Source organism: Bufo bufo, chromosome 4 (assembly GCF_905171765.1).
Source record: "Bufo bufo chromosome 4, aBufBuf1.1, whole genome shotgun sequence".
Classification (NCBI taxonomy): Eukaryota; Metazoa; Chordata; class Amphibia; order Anura; family Bufonidae; genus Bufo; species Bufo bufo.
The window spans coordinates 323,759,881-323,779,036 of record NC_053392.1 but is presented as its reverse complement, the minus strand read 5'-3'; the positions used below and the strand labels follow the sequence as shown (position 1 = coordinate 323,779,036).

The window sequence follows — 19,156 nt, the reverse complement described above, 5'->3', positions numbered from 1 at the left end:
CGACCGTGGCATACCTAAATAGTCAAGGGGGCACCTAAAGTCCATCTCGGCGATTCATTTAAAAGGAGAAGAAAATACTTTAGCGGATTTTCTCGGCAGACAGTCTCACAGATGTGGGGGCTTTCAGTTCTGTTCGCGTCAAGGCAGAACAGGAAGGTAGAACATTTCTATTCCATCTGCCCCCGGGAGAATCTAAATCAAATAGATGCTCTCTCGTTACCATGGCCAAAGGGTCTGCTCTACGCATTTCCACCTTTCGCTCTAATATCAAGGATTGATATAGTGATTGCCCCGTTTTGGCCGAGGAGGTCTTGGTTTCCCCTACTTCAAAAGCTCTTGGCAGGGGAACCCTAGATTCTGCCTCAGGTTCCAGACTCCATACCTCCTCCATCAGGGTCCTGTCCTTCATCCCATCGTGCAGCAGCTAAATTTAGCAGCCTGGAAGTTGAATGGGGCTTGTTAAAAAAGAGAGTTTTTTTCTGAGGCTGTTATATCTACCCTACTACATAGTAGAAAGCAGATTACTTTGAAGATCTATCTGCGGACCTTTAATGCCGTTTTGTTATTTGCAGGTGACTGTTGGGATCCTCGGAGTAGTTTGGATGTAGGCCCGACTTTAGAGTTCTTGCAATCAGGATTTGATAAGGGGCTTAGAACCATTACCTTAAAGGTTCAGGTCTCGGCACTTGGTGCCTTTCTCGATATCAAAGTAGCGGAGATTCTCCTAGTTCGTAGTTTCCTAAAAGGTTCAAGCAGGTTACGTCCTTCTTCTTTTTTTCTCAAAGTCCCCCCTTGGGATCTAAACTTGGTCCTTTCGGCTCTCATGTCCTTGCCCTTTGAGCCTCTTTCAGATTCATCGCTAAGAATGTGGACTCTAAAAAACCACCTTTCTTATTGCTAGAACTACGGCCAGGAGGATGGAGGAGATCCCGGCCTTCTCCTGTAAACAACCATGCCTCACTGTTGTGGATGATAGGGTGATTCTTAGGCACTCCCCTGCTTTTCTGGCAAAAGTTTTTTCTAAGTTTCACTGACAGCAGGAAATTGTATTATACCATCCTTTTGTGCATCTCCATCTTAAGATCAGGAAAAAGAGCTTCACCATTTAGACGTCAGGAGGTGTCTTCTAGCATACCTTAGGGCCACAGATTCGTTTAGGAAGTTAGACCATCTCCTTGTCCAAATTCAGGAGAAAAACAGGGGTCTTGGAGCTTCGAAAGCTTTTATAGCCCATTGGATAAAAATGACTATCATCCTTTGTTATAAAGAAAATAATGTCTCTCCACCCTTGGGGTTGAAAGCCCGTTCCACGAGGGCTTTGTCCACCTCTTGGGCTGAAAGGGGAGCGGCCTCGGTGGATCAGATATGTAGGGCTGCCACATGGTCTAACCACATGACCATCTTCAGGCATTATAAACTTGATGTTCTGTCTAATCAGGATATGGCATTTGGACGTAAGGTCCTTTTGGCTATGGTCTCTCCCTAAGCAATCTATTCTCTGAAAATCTCCTACCAGTGCCGGTGTGGAGACGTTAGGGAAAGATGACAATTACTCCACAATGGCACTGGGGTTCCCCCCTCCCCCCCCCCCCCCCCCCCCCCCAAAGAAAAGAAAAAAAAAAAAAAAAAGTGTGTAGTCTATATTTGCATATCTTGTGGTTGTTAAAAAAATAACAATTCAGTGTGTTTATAAGATGTTCTGCAGTTATGAATTATCTTCGGTTCTCTGTTATTAACTGGAGTATGTAGGAGGAGGTGTCTTTTTATTTTTTATTTGGGCTTCCGCTGTTATTTCCTGTCCCTGGGAGGCGGGATCAATCTCCTACCAGTGCAGTTGTGGAGGCCACGGGAAATCAAATTACCGGTAAGAGTAATTGTCATCTTTTGTAGCTTGTGTTTGCGGCTATAAAAAAACTATTTTTTTTTTCCCTTCAATGTTATCACACTCCATACTGGAGCATGGTAATATGTCAATTGCTAATTTCTTATGTTGGCCTTCCCTGCTGGCCGAAATAAGAATTGCAGCTTCAATACCCTTCAATACCCTGCAGAGGATGCCGTTAAGAAGTCCAAAAGGGCGAGCTTCCGCGTTTTTCACCCTTTAGATGCAGTGATTATTTGATAATGGCATCTAAAGCCTTTATTGACCGCGATCGGCATTATTGCTGGTCGCGGTCATTAGCCATGGGTCTCCGCTGTATGAAACAGCGAAGACCCGCCGTCCATGGTGCCTGCTGCACGCACGAGCGGGCACCATGTTTGCACTTCGCTCCAACGCCGTACATGTATGGTGCTACATGACTATACTTTTGAGCACAAGTGTGATTTACACAAAGTACACAACACATTTTTGTACAAAATATTTTTGAACTGTTTACAGCAAACTGTAACATTATTACGTAATTACAGGTGGCATTTACCAGTTGGTTTAAGTTATTTTTCCTCTGGCGGTATTGCTAGAAGCATATAAAATTTTAGATGCAACGTCAAGCTCAAAATTATGGTTCTGTCACTTCAGCATAAAAGGACATTTAAATTACATTCTCAGAAAATCATGGTTTATTATGTGTGCTTACAATTCTCTGAAGAGAACATGATATCACTGAAAGGCTTCATCTTGGATAAGAAAAGTTCTAATCTCTGACCATTATGGTAGCATTGAGCTTGGAATTGTGCAGCTGCATAGCTTTAGTATGCTCCAGTTCTGTCCGGTATCTCATTGTTAATGAAACCTTACAAATTGTATCAGTAAACATTCTGGGAAGGCTTCAAGATGGATTAAATAACTATTTGTTCGTATTCTTCTAATTACAACCTCTACAGAACATGTAAAATATATATTGAAGCAGCTGTATGTACCATCAATGATAAAATGCTAACTGTTGGCTTGGAAACCTTTTTATCCTTTTGTTTGTTTTTGTGCTTAGAGCTATGTGTAATCATTAATAATACCTAATTAAAACTGGAGTGTAAATTGCGCAGGAACTAAAAGTACCGTAGTCAGGCAAGGGACCTCAGCTCTTAAAGGAATAATTTTTGTTTTGGCTTGTTTTTCCTTTTTTCCTTTTGTGAGAATTCTACAGAAATGTTTAATGTCCTCGATTGGTTCACATACCTCCCAAGTGTCCTTTTTTGGTTGGACAGTCCCTAATTTTGAGGCAAGTTCCTCTGTCCCTCTTTTCTCTATAGGGTATTTTACATGAGTTATTGACCAAAGGACAATTGTAGAAACATTCTTTTTTGTTCATTGTCTGGGTCAACAGTCCACCGATCAGACGAGAGATGAGCAAACTCATGTAGGGTGATCAGGAGGACAATCAAGAGAAAGCTGTACATATCACAAAAATATATAATTAACAGTAAAACATATTTATGCCAAATTTATGACTATATGTCATAATACCAGTGCTTGACTAGGTATAATTTCAAAGATAACTTTAATATATCAGGTTAAAAAACTACACAGTTCAAGAGCAACCAGGTTAGTGCTACCACAATAGCATTCAATACCAATACAATCCCTAGAGTCAGATAACCACAACCAACAAGAATCAAATGGTTTTAGGCAGACCAGTTCATTGTTGCCAATGACATAACCACAGCAAACAAGTGGTTTAAAAAAGACCAATATACCTTGTCCTGGAAAGCACTCGCCCAACCACTTATTTGGTGATATCACAATCTTACTTCTAGGGTGACCCTCAATCTTGCTAAGGTTACCCTCTGTCTAGTGGACCAGTGGTGTTTCTTAGTCTGTTCATCCAGTGATCTTGCCTCAACACTTTGTTAAATGACTCCCACCACCTAGATACGTCATCCGTACCAATTCTTCACCTGATATGTTTTTGAATGATAGGCATGTAAAGGTTTGAAATAAATCACCCACTTGTCCCTACAGGGCAAGTACCTGTATGTTCCCTGTATCACGCCCTAGATATCCTAAAAACAAAAAGAGCCAGGTGGCTAATAAAGACTAGACATGTTTCTGCTGGGAATTGATCCAGTGTCTTCAGTGGGGAAAAAGGTTGAAATACAATAGTGTTTCCATGTGTTTCTAAGGCTGGGTTCACACGGGCGTCGCGTTTTGTCTCAGGATACGTCCCGGGTGCATTGCAGCAAACCCGCGCGAGTAGGTACCCAATTGCAGTCAGTTTTGACTGCGATTGCGTTCCGTTGTTCAGTTTTTATCGTGCGGGTGCAATGCGTTTTGCACGAGCGTGATAAAAAAACTGACTGTGTTACCCAGACCCAAACTGTACTAAGCATTCTATATTAAAGAATGCTATTATTTTCCCTTATAACCATATTATAAGAGAAAATAATACAGTGAATAGACTGTCATCTTAGCAACCATGCGTGAAAATCGCACCGCATCCGCACTTGCTTGCGGATGCTTGCGATTTTCACGCAGCCCCATTCACTTCTATGGGGCCTGCGTTGCGTGATAAGCGCACAATATAGAGCATGCTGCGATTTTCACGCAACGCTTAAGTGATGTGTGAAAATCACCGCTCATGTGCACAGCCCCATAGAAGTGAATGGGTCCGGATTCAGTGCGGGTGCAATGCGTTCACCTCACGCATTGCACCCGCGCGGAAATCTCACCCATGTGAACTCAGCCTAAGTTAGCAAGTATGTCTTGGAGCAATGTCCATTAGAAGGGGCATAGTAACAAGAACCTTCATATGGTTTGGCTGCAATTACTTTATAGAAGGGTGCTATATAATACTAAAGTTCAGCCCATTGTACAGGTAAATCACCTGTGATGGGACCAGTTTGCACTAGTTTCAAACTGGTGTGGATAACCCCCCCCCCCCCCCTTGAATAGAACATGTTTCACCTGACATCATACCGGCATCCATAGGTTCCAACTGCGCTTGTCCAGGTAAAGCGAAAATAATTTCTTTCCTCCTGCCGCACTCAAAAGTATTTTTCTTTCCCACTGCCTTAAACAATGGATGCGCCAAAGGTATGAAAGCATGAAATGCATGCTGTATCATCAGCTGATGCACGATCCAATTCAGTGAACTGTAACATGAATACACACATTAGTTCCAATGCATATACATGTGTACCTAGTTAATTAAAGGGATATTGCTTAGGTTCCTATTCACTCATCACATGTCTACAGGAAAGACGGGCAACTTGGTCCAATACATGATTAAAGCTATAGCTGGAGATGGTGAAATAATAAGTGATAGTACTTTTTCTTCTCAGCCAAAAAATAACTAATCTATGTATAGCTATTCCCTTGTATGTAAATATACACATGTACATCCATCCCTCCCTGTCAGGAGAAGACCTAAATACACCAAGCAATGGGGTTTCACACTCATTAGATTAGTGTCCCTCACCTAAAAGACAAGGTGCTCTAACAACAGATAATTTTCTTATATTCACTATAATAACGCCGGACTAATTACAAGAAACGAACGCAATAGCACTCTGCAACCAGCACTCCACCCTGCCTCCATGCTGGATGTTGAATGAGGCATTGGTGTACATTTTCGCCAAAGCGTAATAAGCCACTCGCCACGTCAAGGTTGCCTCTATGAGTGGTCCCTAACACTAGTTCCTACCTGTTTATGGGTCATGACAACCACACAAAGTCCAGGGAGCGCAGGTACAGCATGAACGCCAGGCACACTCTGCTTTTAACCCCGTCCGGTGCCGTTACAGCTTTCATCGGATCCAGGGATGCAAGTACCAACATGCATGCTGAGCCCACTATATACTTCTCCTGGAGCCAAATGGCTACTGGTAGGCCCTGTAGAAGTAGACTCAGTTTTATACTGACTTTAAAACCAGCCTCCAGGGCAGACTAGCTGGTCAGGTGTGCATGACTGCATGGAGATCGCCACGCCTCCAATATATACTACAAAGAAAAAATGTGGGGGATTCAGTCAGCACAACCCTATATACAGGTGCACATCGCTATGGCGAAATACATATACAAAGAAAAGAACACAAATGCAATAGCACTCTGCAACCAGCACTCCACCCTGCCTCCATGCTGGATGTTGAATGAGGCATTGGTGTACATTTTCGCCAAAGCGTAATAAGCCACTCGCCACGTCAAGGTTGCCTCTATGAGTGGTCCCTAACACTAGTTCCTACCTGTTTATGGGTCATGACAACCACACAAAGTCCAGGGAGCGCAGGTACAGCATGAACGCCAGGCACACTCTGCTTTTAACCCCGACCGGAGGCAGGGCGGAGTGCTGGTTGCAGAGTGCTATTGCATTTGTTTTCTTTTCTTTGTGTATGTATTTCGCCATAGCGATGTGCACCTGCATATAGGGTTGTGCTGACTGAATCCCCCAAATTTTTTCTTTGTAGTAACTGCATGGAGATCGCCACGCCTCCAATATATGCTACAAAGAAAAAATGTGGGGGATTCAGTCAGCACAACCCTATATGCAGGTGCACATCGCTATGGCGAAATACATATACAAAGAAAAGAACACAAATGCAATAGCACTCTGCAACCAGCATTCCGCCCTGCCTCCGGACGGGGTTAAAAGCAGAGTGTGCCTGGCGTTCATGCTGTACCTGCGCTCCCTGGACTTTGTGTGACTGTCATGGCCCATAAACAGGTAGGAACTAGTGTTAAGGACCACTTATAGAGGCGACCTTGACGTGGTAAATGGCTTATTACGCTTTGGCCAAAATGTACACCAATGCCTCATTCAACATCCAGCATGGAGGCAGGGCGGAGTGCTGGTTGCAGAGTGCTATTGCATTTGTGTTCTTTTCTTTGTATATGTATTTCGCCATAGCGATGTGCACCTGCATATATGGTTGTGCTGACTGAATCCCCCACATAATTACAAGAAACCCCTTTGTTGCCCCTCCACACTGAGTGCTGCAGGACCTACAAGGTGTGGTTCAAACGAGGATCCGCACGACTCCAACCTTATAAGGCTACACAAGAATTAGAAAGGGTACATCTCACTTGTGAATAGGATGATCATAGTCACAACGCTTCAAACAATGTTGTGCTTTAACGCTTCCTTTGCACTGCAGTTAATGTCATAAGACTTCTTACTCCATGCTTGGGTTACCATCATCCTTGTATGAGTAACGGAGGAGCGCAACCCAGATAGTGAAACAATGCAGCTTATTAGAAAAACTGCAGGCAATTTATTATACTCACAAACATATATTAAAACCAGAACACTGATAAAATCACAGCTAACAAACAGCCCAACTCGAATTTTACAAATGCTTCTTCTGGAGCATAGACAACCCTTCCAGTAATCCCCATAAATATCTAAACACACTGCATACATTGCTCAAATATACATGTAAAAAAAAACTCCATTAAATGTAAAAAAATAATTAAACACACATACAAACCGTATAACAAAATAATCAAACACAGTTATAATAAATGCCTCTGCCAGACATTTAAATTGACATAGCCAATCAGCTATGAGCAGGACATTTACATTTCTGGCCAATCGGCTTGCAAGACAGAACATTTAAATTTGCAGCCAATAGGCTTACAGTATGACCTTTAATTTGATAGCCAGTGGGTTTCTTGATATCATTTTCTCTCACAGCCCAGAAACAGGGATTCCCTCATTGACATAATAAACCACATGATCACCACTGCCCAGTGACTCAATTCAGACTCAATCCAGCAAATATATTAACAAAATAAAACACAAATCTAAATAGTGCAAGTTCGCACATGAGTTTTTTTGGTACAGAAACACAGAAATCTGTGTTTTTTTTGTTGTTATTTTTTTCCCCGTTTGTAAACTGCACCCATGTGCAGGAGGCCTTATAACTGCACTATCCATGCATTCTGATATCAGAATAAACCTGTTAATATATGTTATGTACATTCATATTAATGGAACATGTCACTTTTACCTATATTGTAGCTCACATGAGTCCAGACGTGGGGTATACTATTCCTGATTTGTGTCGTTTGTTTACTGGTGTGGTCTTCAAGGGCTAATCTTCGGAGGAATGTCTAAGCACTACAGATTGTTCTGGTCATACTTACAGTACCTGTAAAATCCTCTTTCTTTTATAATCCCAAAAAGATTTCAGATTTTGGCTGCAGATTTTTAAGGATTGGTTCCAGTCAGTAGGACTAATCCACATTGTGGACACCCATAAGTGTTTTTGTGTCAAGAAGTGACATGCTACTACTTGAAACAGATATGTACTGCTTTTTATTCAGACGTATTCCTGCCATTTCCACGTGGATTTCAGTATGGAATACACCATGTGGATTTTAAATCTTGTGAACATACCTTTTGTTTGGATGGTCGTATGCATGACATGGACCACTCACAGCTATGTTAAAGCAGCCTAATACTGCTCTGATCCTGTCTGTATCAAAAACTTTTAAAGAAGTGATTTTCAGTGATTATATTATTGATGGATTGTCCTGACAGGCCAGTAAGGGTCCAACTCTCGACATGATTGCTACGACCTCTTTATTGTTTTTATTACTTCTTTAAGATTGGCTATCAATATAATTGCAGAATACCCTGTTAATAAACGGGAAGCCACAGCCAGTATAAAGAGAGCCTAACAAGTCCGCCATTGTATTATACAGGCAGAGAATAACAATTATATTGCCCCTCAAGATGTTTGAAATACATTTTTCAATATTAATTATTAATCCTAATAATGATGCACATTTCTGTAAGTTAAATTGTCACATATTTAAGCCCCTAACTATGTTGTAAAGAAGGGATAAATGGTAAGAACGGTATTGTTTTTTTCCACAAGTTTTGTTTTCTTCTGCAACCTTTCACTATGAGTTGATTATGATTCTGTTGAGATGCTTCACAGTGCTGTGTATTGAATGACTTCATGTTAACAGCAGGAAATCCTACACCATTATGCAAGTACCCAGGAAAGTTATGACTCTTGATATTGAATGGTCACTATTGACTCTTTTGAACTGGATTTCTTACTGTGAATTGGATTTTTCACCTTGTAACTTGAAAATGCAAAGTGAATAGCCTTAAATTGTGGTTTATGGAATATATATTCTTTATTTTTATTCTTTAATTCTGTAAGCAATTATTATCTGTAACAGGAAATGCTCAAGGAGGTTTATGAGTACATACATATACAGTGATGTGAAAAAATATTTGCTTGCTTACAGATTTATTTGGCTTTTGCACATTTGTAACCCTTAAATGTTTCAGACTATCAAATAAATATCAAAGATAATCTGAGTAAATAAAAAAAGCATTTTTTAAATGTTTATTTCATTTATTGAGGTAAAAAAACTATCCCAAACAACCTTGGCCCTCTGTGAAAAAATAATTGCCCCCCCCATGAGTTAACAGTGATTAACCACAGTTTTTGGAAAGCTCGAACGTTCAATTTTATTAGCCACACCCAGGCCTGATTACTGCCAAACCTGTGGAATCGAGAAATCACTTAAATAGAACATATCTGACAATATCAAGTAGGTTACAAGATCTCAAAAAGTAACACATCATGCCCCAATCTGAAGAAATTTAAGAACTGATGAGAAAGAAAGTCATTGATATCGATCAGTGTAGAAAGGTTATAAAGCCTTTTTTAAGGCTTTGGGACTCCAGCAAACCACAGAGCTATTATCCACAAATGGAGAAAATATTGAACAACGGTGAACCTTCCCAGTAGTGTCCAGACTAGTAGAAGTACTCCAAAAGTGCATCGATGACTTATCCAGGAGGTCACAAATGAACCCAGAACAACATCTAAAGCAATGCAGGCCTTACTTGCCTCATTTAAGGTCATGGTTTATGATTCAACAATAAGAAAGAGACTAGGCAAAAATGCTATTGATAGGAAGGTTCCAAGACTAAAACCACTGTTGACCAAAAAGCAACACAAAGGCCCATCTCACATTTGCCAAAAAAAAGTCTTGATATTCCCCAACTCTTTGGGGAAAATATTCTGTAGACTGACAAGACAAAAGTGGGACTTTTTAGAAGGTGAGCATCCTGTTACTTCTGGCGTAAAACTAACACAGCATTTCAGAAAAAGATAATCATACCAACAGTCAAACATGGTGGTGGTATTGTGATGATCTGGGGCTGCTTTGCTGCTTCAAGACCTGGACGACTTGCTGTAATTGATGGAACCATGAATTCAGCTCTCTATCATAAAATCCTGAAGCAGAATGTGCGGCCATCAATTTGCGACCTTAAGGTCAAGCGTACTTGGTTTCTGCAGCAGGACAATGATCCGAATCACACTAGCAAGTCCACCTCTGAATGGCTGAAAAAAAGAATTGAGGTTTTGGAGCGGCCTATTCAAAATCTGGACATGCTGTGCCATGACCTTAAACAGGCCATTCTTGCTGGCAAATCTTCTAGTGTGGCTGAATTAAAACAATTCTGCAAAGAAGAGTGGGACAAAATTCCTTTACAGAGATGTGAAAGACTAATTGCCAGTTATCGCAAACACTTGATTGTATTTGTTGACGCCAAGGGTGGCAGGGGCAATTAGGTTTCAGGGGCAATTACTTTTTCACATAGGACCAGATTAGTTTGGATAGCTCTATTCTCTTAATACATTAAATCATCATTTAAAAACTGCATTTTTGTATTTACTCAGGTTACCTTTGTCTGGTATTCTAATTAGTTTGATAATCTTTAACATGTAAGTGTGACAAATGTGCAAAAACAAAATGCAGAAATCTGTAAGGGGCAAATACTTTTTCACAGCACTGTACATAAATACATACTTATTGTGTGTATGTTTATAGTGTGAATGTATACTGTATACGGTATATTGTTTAACACTATCATACAAATGTACAGTGGCATGCAAAAGTTTGTGTATCCCTGGTCAAAATTACTGTTATTAAACAGTTAAGCAAGTTGAAGATGAAATCTTTTTCAAAAGGCATAAATTTAAAGATGACACATTTCCTTTGTATTTTAAGCGAAAATAATTATTTTTCATCTTTTACATTTTCAAAATAAAAAAGGAAAAGGGTCCAAAGGAAAACTTTGGGCATCCTGCATGGTTAGTACCTGGTAGCACCCCCTTTGTCATGCATCAAAACTTGTGATCTCTTTCTTTAGCCAGTGAAGAGTTTGTCAATTCTTGTTTGAGGGATTTTCATCCATTCTTCCTTGCAAAAGTCTTTCAGTTCTGTGAGATTCCTGGGCCGTCTTGCATGCATTGCCCTTTTGATGTCTATAAACAGATTTTAAATGATGTCTGGATCAGGGGACTGTGAGTACCATGGTAAAACCTTTATCTTGCACCTTTTGAAGTATTCTATTGTGGATTTTAAAGTGTGTTTAGGGTAATTACCCTTTTGTAGAAGGCAATCTTTCAACTTTAGCTTTTTTACAGTTGGTGTTATGTTTGCTTCCAGAATTTTCTGGAATTTCATTGAAACCATTCTTCCTTCCATCTGTGAAATGTTCCCCATGCCATTGGCTGCAACACAACCTGAAATAAAAAGAAAGCGGAGTTGTCTATCCGGGAGAAAACAGTGCATTCGCACCTCTCCCTGGGTTCTGCTCAAAGCGTGAATACAGAAAATCAGTGGAGGGGCAGTAACATAATAGAACTAAACTTTTAATATTACTAAGTAAAACCAAATACTCAAGAAGAAAAACCCCTACAAACATAAACACACAAACAGATACAGGACCTCAGACCATGCTCTACAATGGTGAAGCCAGGGTCACATTAACTTAGGTCCGTACGCCAGAATCCCATTGACTTATTTTGGGTCTGACAAAGCCCTTTTCCAAGTAAAAAGGAATGGACTTACCAGTTTAGGTAGATAATCAACGCTGTTCGCAATGAACGAAATGCCAATAGAAAGGGAGGTTACTTTAATCCTGCGAGCTTAATACCAGGTATCCATACTGGAAAATTATGCTTCGGCTGTGAACTCATCAGGTAATCAGTCTTGAAGTGGGGAAGCCTCAGGGAGGGAAAACTGACCCTGTTGCGCCCTACTTGACCTGTTGGACCCTAGTAACCTCTTAACGCGGGGTTTGTACCCCGCAACGGGTGGCCCCGTCCGGAACCTTACCCTAATCTAGGATCCCCTGGAAAGCCCTATCGGAGGTTATGCCCGGAGGCTAAATAGCGGGTACCTGATTGGGTGCTGGTAAAATAAGTGTATTCAATTCGTCATGATACATTCATGTGTTCCAACGCGTTTCATCAAGATAACATATTAAACTATGTATATACAGTGGATATAAAAAGTCTACACACCCCTGTTAAAATGTCAGGTCTCTGTGCGGTAAAAAAATTAGACATAGATAAATCATTTCAGAACTTTTTCCACCTTTTAATGTGACCTATAAACTGTACAACAAATATAGGTGGAGAGAAGGAAAAAAAAAATAATAATAATAATGTGGTTGCATAAGTGTGCACGCCGTCTTATAACTGGGGATGTAGCTGTGTTCAGAATTAAGCAATCACATTCAAAATCATGTAAAATAGTCATATACACCTGCCATCATTTAAAGTGCCTCTGATTAACCCCAATTAAAGCTCAGCTGCTTTAGGCTACTTTCACACTAGCATCGGGGCTCCGCTTGTGAGTTCCGTTTGAAGGGTCTCACAAGCGGCCCCGAACGCATCCGTCCAGCCCCAATGCATTCTGAGTGGATGCGGATCCGCTCAGAATGCATCGGTCTGGCAGCGTTCAGCCTCCGCTCAGCGTTCGGGTGTCCGCCTGGCCGTGCGGAGGCAAACGGATCCGTCCAGACTTACAATGTAAGTCAATGGGGATGGATCCGTTTGAAGTTGACACAATATGGCTCAATTTTCAAACGGATCCGTCCCCCATTGACTTTCAATGTAAAATCTGGACGGATCCGTCTGAACAACTTTCAGACTTAGAATTTTTTCTAAACTATAATGCAGACGGATCCGTTCTGAACGGATCCAAACGTCTGAATTATAGGAGAGGATCCGTCAGTGCAGACACCAGATGGATCCTCTTTGAACGCTAGTGTGAAAGTAGCCTTAGTTGGTCCTTCCTGAAATTTTCTTAGTCGCATCCCTCAGCAAAAGCCATGGTCTACAGAGAGCTTCCAAAGCATCAGCGGGATCTCATTGTTGAAAGGTATCAGTCAGGAGAAGGGTACAAAAGAATTTCCAAGGCATTAGATATACCATGGAACACCGGACGTCCCTCCAAAATTGATGAAAAGACTAGGAGAAAACTGGTCTGGGAGACTACCAAGAGGCCTACAGCAACATTAAAAGAGCTGCAGAATTATCTGGCAAGTATATGTCTGGGCTATGGGGTAGCGTGGCAAGACAAAAGCCATCCAAGCCAGGCTACATTTTGCAAAATCACATCTGAAGTCTCCCAAAAGCATGTGGGAAAAGGTGTTAAACCTCCCTTTCTATTGTCATTTCGTTCATTGCGAACAGCGTTGATTATCTTCCTAAACTGGTAAGACCATTCCTTTTTACTTGGAAAAGGGCTTTGTTAGACCCCAAATAAGTCAATGGGATTCTGGCGTACGGACCTAAGTTAATTTGACCCTGCTTCACTATTGTAGTGCATGGTCTGAGGTCCTGTATCTGTTTGTGTAGGGGTTTTACTTAGTAATAAAACAACCACAAAGCATGATTGATCCACTCCTATGCTTAATCGAGTTCTTTGTGTGGAGAGGTCTTTTCATAAAATTCTGTGCCCTTTTTTCTCCAAACATACCTTTGTTCTATTCTAACCTCATTGGTCCTTGTTTAGATTTTCCTTCATGTGACGTTGAATTTTGTGGTGAGAACGCAGGAGAGGCTTTTTTCTGATGACTCTTCCATGTAGACCATATTTGTGCAGGGGTCGCTGAACAGTAGAAAAATGTACCACAACTCCAGATTCTACTAAATATTCCTGAAGGTCTTTTGCAGTCAAATGGGGTTCTGATTTGGCTTTCTAGCAATCCTATGAGCAGCTGTCCGAAAATTTTCTTGGTCTTCCAGAGCTTCTCTTGACTTCCACTCTTCTTGTTAACAGCCATTTTTTACTTACATTTCAAACTCAGAAAATTAAAACCTGAAACTACCTCAAAATGCGCAAGCTAAAGGTTTTACTGTGGCCCTCATAGTCTGTTGACCTGAACTACATTCAAAGTCTGTGGATATACCAGGAATCTTACAGACCTGGAAGACTTTTGCAAGAAAGAATTTATGAAAATCCCTCCAACAGCAATTGAAATAGTCTTGGCTGGCTACAAAACATGATTACAAGCTGTGATACTTGCCAAAGGGGGAGCTTATGGGTACCAACCATGCAGGGTGCCCAAACTTTTGCTTAACCTTTTTCTTTTTTTGAAAATGTAAAAGATGAGAATTAAAAAAAAAAATGTTTTGCTTAAACGAAGTACAAAGGGAATGTGTCCTCCTTAAAGGGGTATTCCCATCTTGCTACTTCATCCTCACCTGCAACCAACTATGCTGTTCACTTCCTGGTTTCCTGCATCTAAGGCTGTTCGGGCTTAGGCATTTTGAGTGAAGTCCGGCCACGCCTCATTATGACATCACACTGAGAACGGAGTTCTTATGTGCTCCTTCATGTGGATAGTATGACTCATCAGTCTGGCAGCCTGCAGTGTCTGTGAGGCCCCTCCCCCTGCTGGGGAATCATCAGATTGCCATGTGAAGTGAGCTCAGTGTACAGTAACACGCGGCTGTTCTGCACAGTTTTACAAACAAAATCTCTGATCTTTTACAAACCAATTCTGTGCATCAAAAACTATAATTCTATATTATACATTAGCTTAAAAGCTTGTCAGCTAGTAAACATATAATCTGTGCTTTTGACACCCATAAAACACGACCAACCCACACCCACCAGCACTGATGCAGATTTGTTTCCATTACAGCTGTACTCCAGTTGTGTATAACCCTTACACTATGTGTCTTTATAGATGCATATACAGCTCAGCTACATGTGTCTTCTCCAGTCCCCTAACATCACTTTGGCTGAATGGCTTCCTATACAGCCCTGCTACATCTTTATTCTACTCCCCCTCTAGCACTGTGTCTGAAAAGCTTCATATACAGCACTGCTACATCTGTTTCTCTCTTCCACCAGCATTGAAGCTGACCCGCCACATATACAGCTCTGCTACATTTGTCTATTCCCTTCCGCATTAGAACTGTTGGAACAGCAGTGTATTTAGCTCTGCTACATCTGTTTCTCTCTCCCACCAGCACTGAGGCTGACCCGCCGCATATTCAGCTCTGCTACATCTGTTTCTCTCTTCCACCAGCATTGATGCTGACCCACCACATATACAGCTCTGCTACATCTGTCTATTCCCTTCCCCATTAGAACTATGGCTGAACAGCAGCATATTCAGCTCTGCTACATCTATCAGCCCCCCATATGCCTCCTTCAGCCCCCCCATATGCCTCCATCAGCCCCCCCCCCATATGCCTCCATCAGCCCCCCCCCCCCCATATGCCTCCATCAGCCCCCCATGTGCCTCCATCAGCCCCCCATGTGCCTCCATCAGCCCCCCCATGTGCCTCCATCAGCCCCCCCATGTGCCTCCATCAGCCCCCCCATGTGCCTCCATCAGCCCCCCCATGTGCCTCCATCAGCCCCATGTGCCTCCATCAGCCCCCCCATGTGCCTCCATCACCCCCCCATGTGCCTCCCTCACCCCCCCCATGTGCCTCCCTCAGCCCCCCCCATGTCAGCTCTAAAATACCCCCCAAACTAGAATAAAAAATGTATTGTGTAAGTGATGTCGAGTCCGATTATGTAATTTTTATCTTCATACTCGCTTGTGTTCTGACACTGTGCTCCCACAAACACTCAGAAAAATGCATTGTTAAATTACTCTAGTTTGGGGGTGTTTCCGAGCAGACAGATTCTTTTTAATGCATTAATATTATAAATGTCACTGTTATAATTACTGCCCTCATTGTACTAACAGCAGTGTCAAATAATATCTAGCTGAACAATTCCTAAAAGTGCTAGTCAGATTACCCCATGATTTTCAGTCAGACAACCCTTTTCCCATATGGAGCAATTGCAGTACCCCGGTAATTCGAGCAGCATAATTACTTTAATTGAGTCCAGTGGGCGGTGCTACTCAGTAAATGGCAGTCTTCTCCTTTTGTGCAAGCATATGCAGTAATAGCTGTCAGTCATGGAGAAGGAACTGCCACTGGTCTCATAAGACCCAATAGGCAGGGATTTTAATAAATACATTTGTGAAGTTCTAATGCTCCTCTTGCTTTTATTACTTGCGGTTTGCATAAAGGGCAGTATGTTCCAGTGCCCTGGTGTTAATGGTGTTTTAAAGTAAATGTCAATAATAACAACATAACAGATCAGTCCCGTTTCCGTTATGCAGGAGAGGACTCCCCTGCATGACGGAAACAGGACGGATCTGTTTTTCAGCCCATAGTAACATAGTAACATAGTACATAAGGCCGAAAAAAGACATTTGTCCATCCAGTTCGGCCTGTCATCCTACAAGTTGATCCAGAGGAAGGCAAAAAAAACCTTGTGAGGTAGAAGCCAATTTTCCTCACTTTAGGGGAATAAAAAATTCCTTCCCGACTCCAATCAGGCAATCAGAATAACTCCCTGGATCAACGACCCCTCTCTAGTAGCTATAGCCTGTAATATTATTACACTCCAGAAATACATCCAGGCCCCTCTTGAATTCCTTTATTGTACTCACCATCACCACCTCCTCAGGCAGAGAGTTCCATAGTCTCACTGCTCTTACCGTAAAGAACCCTTTTCTATGTTTGTGTACAAACCTTCTTTCCTCCAAACGCAGAGGATGTCCCCTCGTCACAGTCACAGTCCTGGGGATAAATAGATGATGGGAGAGATCTCTGTACTGCCCCCTGATATATTTATACATAGTAATTAGATCTCCCCTCAGTCGTCTTTTTTCTAACGTGAATAACCCTAATTTTGATAATCTTTCAGGATACTGTAGTTGCCCCATTCCAGTTATTACTTTAGTTGCCCTCCTCTGGACCCTCTCCAGCTCTGCTATGTCTGCCTTGTTTACAGGAGCCCAGAACTGTACACAGTACTCCATGTGTGGTCTGACCAGTGATTTGTAAAGTAGTAGGAATATGTTCTCATCACGGGCATCTATGCCCCTTTTGATGCAACCCATTATCTTATTGGCCTTGGCAGCCGCTGCCTGACACTGTTTTTTGCAGCTTAGTTTGCTGTTTATTAAAATTCCTAGATCCTTTTCCATGTCAGTGTTACCGAGTGTTTTACCATTTAGTATGTACGGGTGACTTGCATTATTCCTTCCCATGTGCATAACTTTACATTTCTCAGTGTTAAACCTCATCTGCCACTTATCTGCCCAAGACTCCAATCTATCCAGATCCCTCTGTAGTAGTATACTGTCCTCTTCAGTGTTAATTACTTTACACAGTTTAGTGTCATCTGCGAAAATTGATATTTTACTATGCAAGCCTTCTACAAGATCATTAATAAATATATTGAAGAGAATAGGGCCCAATACTGACCCCTGAGGTACTCCACTAGTGACAGTGGAGATAGACTTCTATTATGACGGAATGAATAACGGAATGCCTCTAAAGGCATTCCGTTATGCATTCCGTCATAGAATTGCTTTATGGTTTGTGGTAACGGAATCCATAACACAATTCTGCTTTTACCACCAAACGAAGTGTGATCGAATTTCAAAATATGAAATTTGCTCATCTCTACTGAGAGCATTATGTTAGTGTTATACAATACATTCCAGATCTCTATGGGTTACATGGCGGCATAAATCAATTTAATGCTATGTGTCCCCGGCAGTGCTGGAAGTTCACGCCTGCGCTGCGGACTTGCAGCGTGACATGCACTCGTCAGCAAGGGGCCTAGGTGTATTCATAAACAATTAATTAATTTTTGAGAATTTAATTGTTTCTCCTGTTTGGGTTTTTAGGGAAGTGATGGCCCTTCCTGTGTACCAGACTCATCCAGGAAAAACTGTCAGTCATTCTTTGTGGGCAGGGGTAGCAAGAGGCACAGACTTTCTCTATAAATCTTTTAGATTTTTTAAGTATCTTTTTACATGAAGATGCAGAATTATAATTATAAAAAAAACTGAGCTCAGCACCTCCTTCTCTGTCAGATCCTATCTGATATTTTAGGAGTACTGACAAATCCACTTTAATATAGTTTATTAGGAGTTTATATATAGTTTATTATTATATAGTTTATTATTTTTTTATTCATAACTTCTAATGGTAATGTTAGTTGCAGTAGTCTTGACTTGGTGTTTTGTATGTAAGTGCAGTGTTGGCACCATTTCTTGTCTGTCCCCAGCATGACAACCACAGTAAATGGAATGAACTTCTGTTTCTTTTACATTTAGTGTAGAATTGCTAGGACACACACAACCAGCTTAGCATATCATTATATTTTAATATAATTAGCATAACTTTTTTTTCTGTTGAGGCTTAATGTCACATTAAACTCTTTTAATTGGATTTGCAACATGGATTAGCTTCTCATCCTATTTTTCACACTTTCAGCAGCTCCATTCTTTAGACTTTTATTGAACTACAGTGTTGTATGTTACTTTATAACTTGAAACTATAATATTTCTTTCTAACTTTTCTGTATTTTTTCCACATCAGATTGGGCAGCTTGTCTTCAAGGGTGTGAAACGACTGAACCGCATCCAGTCAATAGTTTTTGAAACGGCTTATAATACAAATGAAAACATGCTTATCTGTGCACCAACTGGAGCCGGCAAAACTAACATTGCCATGCTAACAGTCTTGCATGTAATTCGACAAAATATTCAGCAAGGTGTCATTAAAAAGGATGATTTTAAGGTAAGCTATGGCTGTAGTACGGTCTTTAATGCCTGTTACACTACTTGGACCACTGTATAAAAAAAACATTTATTTACAGGGCAGAATGCATGGTTAAGAGGGTATTTCACACACCTTTGTTGATGAAAAAATAGATCCAGACTAAAAATGGATTGTAAAAAAAAGGGAAACACTGTGAATGGTGCAAAATTTTATATATATTGTAGCTTGGTCCTTAAAGAGAACCTGTCACCTAGACCATGTTGTCTGAGCTACAGGCAACATTGTACAGAACAGGATGAACTGAGTAGATTGATACAGTTTGTAGGAAAATAATCAGTGTAACCTGTATTTCATTCATATA

At 41.1% G+C, this 19,156-nt stretch overlaps 1 protein-coding gene across 1 annotated transcript in view; it reads left to right on the top strand.

Moving 5' to 3' along the window:
• ASCC3 (activating signal cointegrator 1 complex subunit 3) overlaps positions 1-19,156 on the top strand; it is a 742,201-nt gene that overhangs the window by 168,471 nt on the left and 554,574 nt on the right. Inside the window, exon 9 of the mRNA XM_040428803.1 lies at positions 18,613-18,813. Coding sequence (XP_040284737.1) covers positions 18,613-18,813 — 201 coding nt within the window. The remainder of the gene's footprint in view (positions 1-18,612; positions 18,814-19,156) is intronic.